The sequence below is a fragment of the Fukomys damarensis genome, unplaced genomic scaffold (assembly GCF_012274545.1).
Source record: "Fukomys damarensis isolate Sample0158 unplaced genomic scaffold, DMR_v1.0_HiC HiC_scaffold_37, whole genome shotgun sequence".
NCBI lineage: Eukaryota > Metazoa > Chordata > Mammalia > Rodentia > Bathyergidae > Fukomys > Fukomys damarensis.
The window spans coordinates 3436886-3445030 of record NW_022900949.1 but is presented as its reverse complement, the minus strand read 5'-3'; the positions used below and the strand labels follow the sequence as shown (position 1 = coordinate 3445030).

General features: G+C 54.2%; 1 protein-coding gene across 1 annotated transcript in view; it reads right to left on the bottom strand.

Annotated features, from left to right (window-relative positions):
- The window catches only part of Cers4 (ceramide synthase 4), a 17487-nt gene that overhangs the window by 2385 nt on the left and 6957 nt on the right, over window positions 1–8145 (bottom strand). Inside the window, exons 2-8 of the mRNA XM_033759421.1 lie at window positions 1921–2094; window positions 1477–1594; window positions 960–1078; window positions 821–878; window positions 662–712; window positions 290–382; window positions 4–79 (exon numbers count right to left, since the gene is read on the bottom strand). Coding sequence (XP_033615312.1) covers window positions 4–79; window positions 290–382; window positions 662–712; window positions 821–878; window positions 960–1078; window positions 1477–1594; window positions 1921–2093 — 688 coding nt within the window. The 5' untranslated portion in view covers window position 2094. The remainder of the gene's footprint in view (window positions 1–3; window positions 80–289; window positions 383–661; window positions 713–820; window positions 879–959; window positions 1079–1476; window positions 1595–1920; window positions 2095–8145) is intronic.

Genomic DNA, 8145 nt, shown 5'->3' with positions numbered 1-8145 from the left:
TGCGCAGCATGTTTGCGCCGTAGGAGAAGAATATCAGGAAGACAGCCATGAAGTGATGCATCACCTGCTCCCCGAAGTCCTGCGGGGGACGGTGGGGTGGGTCACCGCGGGGACGCATCCGGGTGGGGGCGGGGTGGGGAGCCCACTCTGGGCCCGGGGACAGGGCCTTAGGGGTCAACGTGGCCCCGGGACCCCAGCCCTCGTGCGAGGGACACCAGGAGGCTCGCAGTGTGTGGAGACCGAGCGCCCAGGGGGTCCTCTTCCCGGCCTGCTCTTGGCTGAGCCTCACCTTGCGCTTGATGTCGAAGGGCAGCGAGAGGAGCAGCAAGCTGTAGAAACTCAGCTCCGTGAGGTACCACCAGGACAGGGTCGGTTTCACGTGCTGTGGCGGGTTGGGGCAAGATCAGCTGTGGGTGATGGGGTCTCCTCCTGGCCGGGCAGGGGCATGGCTCAAGACTCCCCCTTGCTCCAAACCAGCACCCTTCCAGCCCAGTGAGTGTGGGAAGGGGTGAGCTCCCTGTCACTGGAGGTAATCAAGGGCAGTTGTTTTATAGCAGCGATGGAGGAGCAAAAAAGAGTCAAAGAGTGGCACTCAGAGGGGAACTTTGAGTGTGATGCTCAGGTTTGGCTCTTGCACCTGTGTCCACCCCCTACTATTCACCTGCACTGGGTAATTTCTCCAGCACTCTGCCACATCCCACAGCCACGGCTCCTGCAGAGGAACAAGGACTTCAAGCTTCTGAAAGCCAGAAGCCAGTGCCCGCCCGGTCTGGGGACTCCGGGGGTCCCAGAGTCCTCCGAGCACAGCTTCCATACTCACAGGGTATAGGATCAAGGTGCCGCTGATGGAGGTGCAGAGGTAGAAAAGAAACCTCCAGCTGTCAAGGGAGGAAGGAACGCCGGGTCGCAGCTGCCCGAGGAGCAGACAGCCCCGCTCTGGTCCCAGCCCCGGGGATTACCTGGTCTCACAGAACTTCTTGTCTATGCGGGGCAGATCCTGGTTCCGGCGTTTACGGAACCAGTGTTGAGTCTGTCGCAGTGTGAGGCCACACTGGGCAGCCAGGAGGACCATTTGGGCCTGGGGAGGGCGGCGAGGGGGTGGGGGGGGATAGGGTCTCAGAGGCCCGGTGGTGGCTTCCTGCCCCCTGTCCCTGGGAAGGGAGCTCCCCTGCAGCCCCAAGTAGGGGCAGGACCTGAACTCGGAGCCTTAGGAGGACCACGCCTTGTTCACTGATGGAGACAGGGATTAAGGAGGCCAGGGAGTGGCACCCCCAGGCTTTCCCTCGCCCCGCTAGTCTCTGCTGATGCCCGGGGCTGGGGGGGGCCTCGCCTCCCAGGGAAGCTTTGGGTCATGGTGGCGCGTGGGGGGAGGGGACCAGAGGCCACACCGGCTGCCCCCAGCCCCCAGCAAGCGGGGCACGTGCCACCCATCTCCAGGGCTCCATTCTGGTCGTGCCGCCTGAGGGGGGCTCTCACCTCCTGCGGGTTCCGTCCTTTCTGGAGGAAATATTTCTCCAGCGTCGGGTTGGACTGCACCGGCTTCCTGACTGGTTCCCGCATACCCAGCCAGTGGCACAGGGGCATGCCTATGAATCTGCGTCAGGGGACACAGTCGTCTGAGACCGGGAGACAAGGGACATGGCTGCACAGAGAGGGGCGTCGGAGTGCATGCTCTGGCTGGGGAAACCGAGGCTTCCAGGGGCCAAGTTATGGAGCCGCCGAGGCAGGTGTGACAAGTAAAGCGTTGTGGTGCCCAAGGAAACCCCTCCTGGTGCAGGAGCGGGCTGAGGTCGCTAGTCGAGGCAGGGGACAGTCACCTGTTTGGGGGGTTTTTTTTGGTACCCGGGATGGAACTCGGGACCTTGCACTTGCGAGGCAGGGGGTGGAACCACTGAGCTAAATCCCCGGCCCGACCTTCACCTGTTGAAGGCGAGGCGTGTTGTCCACAGCATCAGTGTCAGGGGCACCGTGAATAGTAAGTCCCGGGGATGGGCCACGACTATGCCGTCCAGGTCTTCCATGTCCGCCCATGTCTTGCCTGGCGGCAGCCAGATGCTTTCTTGCCACACTAAGTCACTCAGGGCCTTCAGCATCCTGCAGACACAGGGGACCAAGTGGGTCTCACCGAGAGCAGGACTTAGGGAGCCGCAGGACACAGGCCCCTCTACCCCACAGCTCCCCTGAGAGAGAGTTGCCAGAGAGGCACGGCGGGGGGGAGGAGCTGCTCCTGTTGCCATGGGAGCTGCTTTCTGGCTTCCTCAGGGTGGCACTGGGCCACCTCCTGTGTCCCACATCGCCTGCCAAGGAGTGTTATGGCCAGTGCTAAGGACAGAGAGAGGCTGTGTGTCCTCAATCAAATGACCTCACCTCTCTCAAACTCCAATTCATTCATAAAACAGGGACCGCCACACCTACTTCTCACCCCAGCCTGCCAATTACATGAAGTGCTTAGTCTTTTTTTTTTTTTTGCAGTACCGGGGATTGAACTCAGGACCTTGTGCTCGCAAGACAAGCGCAGCACCACTGAGCTACATCCCCAGCACAGAAGGACTTAGTCTACTGACCCTTAACAAGAATAACGAGAGTAGCAACTAGAGGCAATGGGGAAGGGGACATTATTGGGACCTCTGCCGTGGGGCCCGGCCCGCAGACCACTACAGCGAGAGCTGATTGAAGAACAGACAGGCCTGAGCGTTGGGATTTAGCAGGGTGTGCTGCGAAGGCATCTAGTGAAATACGGCTGCACACCTCGGGTGATGGCGCCAGGCAGGGCTGTCAGGGAGTCTGCACTGCTGATCTTGCTGAGACAGAACCAACCAGCCCTGGGGCCGGGTGCAATTAGGAAGTGACCCATCCGGTCAGTGAGAAGCCATCATTCAGGGAAAAGGTTTTAACTGGGGTCACACTGACCTCAGCCGCACGTAACTCAGCAGGGCCCTGCCACATCACAGACCAAGGCTTAGGCCTCAGTGACAGCCAGTAGCAAAGGAGCAGTGTTAGCCCAACTCTGCTGCCTGACATGCGCATTGGTCTGACTCCCGATATAAAACAGTACAGCCGGATTAAGGGGGGAAGAGCAGAGGCCACTCGTAGCCCACTAGTACTGGGCGGGGACGTCTGCTACACGCAAAAGCACAACTCATAGCAACAGCTGTTATCCTGTCCTTTTCAGATGCCAAAAGAGTGACCAGAAGGCAGAGGAGAGGCCACTTGGGGCGAGGAACTCTGTGTGTGCGCACGTTGAGTGTGTGGTACTGGGGATTGAATTTACGGTCTTTGCACTGAGCTACATTCCCTGTCCTTTTTAAATTTTGAGGCAGGGCTGGGGATTTAGCTCAGTGGTGCCGCTGCCTGCCTTGCGAGCCCAAGGACCCGAGTTCGATTCCCGGTACCACCCTCCAATTTTTTTTTTTTTGAGACAATCTTGAGGAGTTGCTCAGGGTGTCCCAGCCCGGTTCAGCATTGGGATTACAGGTGACGCCCACCCCCGCCGTGTCGGGCTGGAGCCGTGAACTTGAGTTCTCGAATGTTCGAGTTTTCCTTCCCATGAAGGAAGCCCAAAGGTGAGAGGTTGGTCTCCCAGGCTGTTTTTAGAAGCATGGACACTCCTTTAGGCATGGAAGTAGGCGGTCTGCCTTATTCTCCTAAGTGCTGGCCGTGGCTTGGTAGGAGCTGACTGCACGTCCAAGCTCCTAGGGATAGAGCGACGGTCAAGGTGGACCAGCGTTCTGGCAACAGCAGGCTGGGGAGCAGCTCCGGCAGGCAGTGCCCAGCTCGCTTTAATGAGCTCAGAAAGTTCCTAATCCTTGAGGCCTTCAGCCAAGAGCCCGGTTACCACTCACCCACCGGTACAGTCTGCCCATCAATCTGTGTCCTCCCACCCATCCACCCATCCGTCTGTCCATCCATCCATCCGTCTGTCCATCCACCCATCCGTCTGTCCATCCATCCATCCGTCTGTCCATCCATCCATCCGTCTGTCCATCCATCCATCCGTCTGCCCATCCATTTCTCTATCTGTCCGTCCCCGCGTCCAGGCAACAAGTGTTCTCAGATGGACTCGACTGTAGGTGCCAGGGTAGGCCTTGGCGCTAGGGTCACGGCCGGGGCACAGAAGGCAGCCAATAGATGTGTGAACAGATGCCTCAGTAAGCGAGCTGCCCAGTGAGATGCGGCCTGGCAGGAAACAGAGTGGTGTGATTTTAAATGTGGTCGAGGAGGCCCTTTCTGAAAAGAAGTTATCCATGCTGAGGCCCAAGGTCTCACTCTGTGTAGTCCAGGCTGGCTCTGAACTCACTATGTAACCCAGGTTGGCCTCGAACTCCTGGTGATCCTCCTGCCTCAGCCTCCTGAGTGTTGGGATTACAGTTGTGCACCACCACGCCTGGCTCACAGTGCCCCCTTCTGGCCCTTTTCAAAGGTGGCTTACTACTCCCAGGGTGACTAACGGGACCATTTCCATCTCTCCTATAACAAAACAAAGATCAGAGTAAAATGTGATCTCCCATCTCCAGGTCGCTGATTAGCAACCTTAATTCACCTTCAACCTCCATGCTTTTAGTGCTCAAATGTACAGGGTTTACTCTAAGGAGCAGAGAGCCTGGGGAAACTTATTTTCAGGGTAAGAGTTGGGCTAAGCATTGCCCAAGGCAAGCAGGGGGACAGGAAGTACTGAGGGCTTGGGCCCTGGGCAGGGTGTGGGTATTGGCTTACTGGTACAGCGCCTCCTTGCTATATTAGTTTTCTGTTGTATCACTTGGCATACACAACTTAAAGGAAGAAGGATTTATTTTGGTTTGTGGTTTTAGAGGGTTCAGTCCCTGGTTGGCTGCTGGTTCCAAGGCAGAAACATCAAGGCAGAGGAGAGCTGCTCACCTCTTGCGGACCAGAAGCAGAGAGAGCAGAATTGGAACCAGAGTGACAAATTAAACTATAATACACAGAGATAATGTTAATATCTTTGTGTAAAACCACAGGGCTTGCCAGGCATGGTGGCGCACGCCTGTAATCCCAGCACTTGGGAGGCTGAGGCAGGATGATCGCTGTGAGTTCGAAACCAGCCTGGGCTACAAAGTGAGTTCCAGGTCAGTCTCAACTATATAGTGAGACCCTGTCTCAAAAAAATATATAAATAAATAAATGAATAAATAAAATAAAACAACAGGGCTTAAGGTTTTAAACTGTTCTTAGTAAAATTTACAACTGAACTTTAAAAATGAGGTTTTAAAATTTGTCAGGATAATTTTGTGTGTTGTCTAGTATCTTGTTTGGATTACATGTTTTTTTTTTAAAGATGAAATGTTTTAAAAATTAAGTTTTATTATTGACTTCTTGAGATAGGGTCTCACTATGTAGCCCAGGCAGGCCTGGAACTCAGCAATCTTCCTGCCTCAGCCTCCTGAGTGGTGGGATCACGGGCTTGTGACAGATTTGCTTTATTCTTATTGGCTTGTTTTATGTTTCCTTCGAAACTTGATAACTGTCAAGAGTTCTCATGTTTTAGGGGGCTGACCACAAAATAAACAGGTTTAGATTTTTTTTCTTAAATTCTTTAGGCTTGGATTTGACAATGAACTCCAGATAAAATCAGCCCAAAAGCCACTCTTGCTCAATCTCTGTTATTACTCGAATTTGACACAAAGGGCACAGGACAGGGACTGCAATCATCTGTCAGATCTCCAGTGTGGGACATGTTCCTGCTGCTCATCATCAGAAGAATCTGTACCATGGAGGGAAAGGCTAAGGATTACTTGCTTGACAACTGTATGCTCAGCAACAGAGGGGAAAACTTGTAAACATCAGAGTCACCTCAGTGTTGAACCCACCAACACAAACAGAACTACAGTGGTTATAAGAAAGGGTTTTCCAGGGGTGGTGGGCTGGCGCACACCTGTCACCCCAGCCCCTGATCATGTGAGCCTAAGCGGCTGGTAACACCAGCATTCTGGGAGGCTGAGGCAGGAGGATCCCGAGTTCAAGCCCAGCCCCGGCAACTTGGCATTTAGCAGAGCCTGTCTCACAATGGCAAGGGGAGTGCTGGCTCTTCTCCGGGATCAGGGGAGGCTCCAGGCGCACTGCCCAGCCAGCCTCACTGGCTGTGCTGTGTTCCCTTACAGCCACGCTTCCTCTCCCAGGTGAGGCTGACCCCCCAGGCCCCCTCAGCCTTTGTTGCCCTGGCACCCGGACCCTCCCTGAGCCTGGCTCCTCTAGCGGGATCCCAGCCCCCACCCCCATAATCCTTCTTAGCTGCTAAGAAAAGCCCTGGGTGAAGGAAAGCGAGCAGGGTTTTGTGCAGATTTGGGGCCGGGTGGGATGAGCCCAGGATTCCTTCGCTCCCAGGAAGGTCTGAGAGAGAGTTCAGGCCCGGCCCACCCCGCTCCCCTGAACCCCCATCCGATGGCCGGGCGGGGTGGGGGGGAGCTGCGCACAGAGATGTGTTTGTTTTACAGTGACTGGAAGCCCAGTTGGGAGAAAGGAAATAATTCAGGCGCCACCCAACCCCCACACACTCAGCCTGACCCGCTGCCCCAGTCGGTCCAGCAGTAACACAAGATCCAGAACTGCAGGGGCTTATTTCTAAACAACCACAGCCACCCCCCCCCCGCCCTGGCCCTGGCCCTGGCCCTGGCTGTCCCTTCCAGACAGCTCTGACCTGGAGCAGGGCCCCTGCGGAGAGCTAATCACTAGAGATGCAACCAGTTCTCAATACTATGGGTGCTGCTTCCTGGGAGAGATGCCAGGAGAACCGAGTGTGGGCCTCTGCCTTGCAGAGAGGAACACTCCTCCACACTCCAGCCTTGTCTGCATTGCCTTCCACCCACCTGGCTCATTCACAGCAAGGGCTGATTGCTGTGCCTCCAACTCAACTACTGCATTCCTGCCCCAGGACCTTTGCACATGTTACTCAACTTAAAAGGTTCATGTTGTTTACCATCAAAGTGACCCCCATACCATAGATGCTGAGCAATTTTCCAAATGTTTGAGTGGAACAAATTCCCCAGTCTACACACCTAGGTTTGTCTCAGCATCCTTGTTTTAGTTCAAACACTGCTTCCTCAGAAAGTCTTTGTGAAATGCTGGCCAAGGGGCAAAGGGGTCCCCAAAGTGGAGAAAGAAACTCGACTGACACTGCTCACCGGGCGGGTTGTAGATTTGCTGATTTCCACCACCAAAAAAGAAGTTCCAGGATGTGTCAGTCAGTGAAAGGCATAAAGGAATCTGATTTTATTAGGATTTTGAAAGTACACATGGCAGGAAATAAAGAGGGGTGGGGGAAGCACTGCATATATTTATGGGGAATTTGGGATTTAGGAGTGGAAATTACACTATTTTGTGAATTATGGGAAGAGGGAATTCAATTTCTTTTCCTCCTCCTCCTCCACCTCCTCTTTTTCCTCCTCCTTTTTAGAGACGGTGGCCTCGAACTCTCAGCGATCCTCCTGCCTCAGCCTCACAAGGGTACCTCCCTGCCCTGGGCCAGGAGAAGATTCGATTTACAGAGGAAAACACAGCATTTTATGCAAGACCCGGTGGCAGCTCGTTTGCAGTAACAGAATCACAGGTGATGGCGGTGGCCCATCACACAGAAGGTCCGTCTGACAGGGGACAAGAGATGTTCTATTCCCAGGTGGAAAAGGCCCACTACAGGTAGAAGGGAATGGCCTAGGTTTTGTCTGACTTTAGGAATTTCTGACTGGGGCTGTGTCCCGAACCTGCAGCTTTATTACAAGTACAGTTTAAAGACTGCCATTTTGGGCACAGCAGAATACTACTTTGCCATAAAAAAGGATACACTTGAGTCATTTGTAAGAAAATGGATGCACCTTGACACCATAACGTTCGGTGAAATAAATCAGACAGATAAGCTTGAATATCGAATGGTTTCTCTTGGATGAGAAACCAGAAGTATAAATAAATTAAAGGGCAAAATAAAGGAGGCCCAGGGATGTAGCTCAGTGGTTCTGCCGCCTGCCTAGCAAACACAAGGACCCAAGTTCGATCCCTGGTACAAAACAAAAAAAACAAAGCAGTAATTGCCCAGTCTGGTCTCAGATTTGCAACCCTCCCCGACTCAGCCTCCGAATGCTCGGACTGTGGGACTGTGCCATCCTGCTTAGCCATGGTTTTTGTCTTCCCAAACCTACA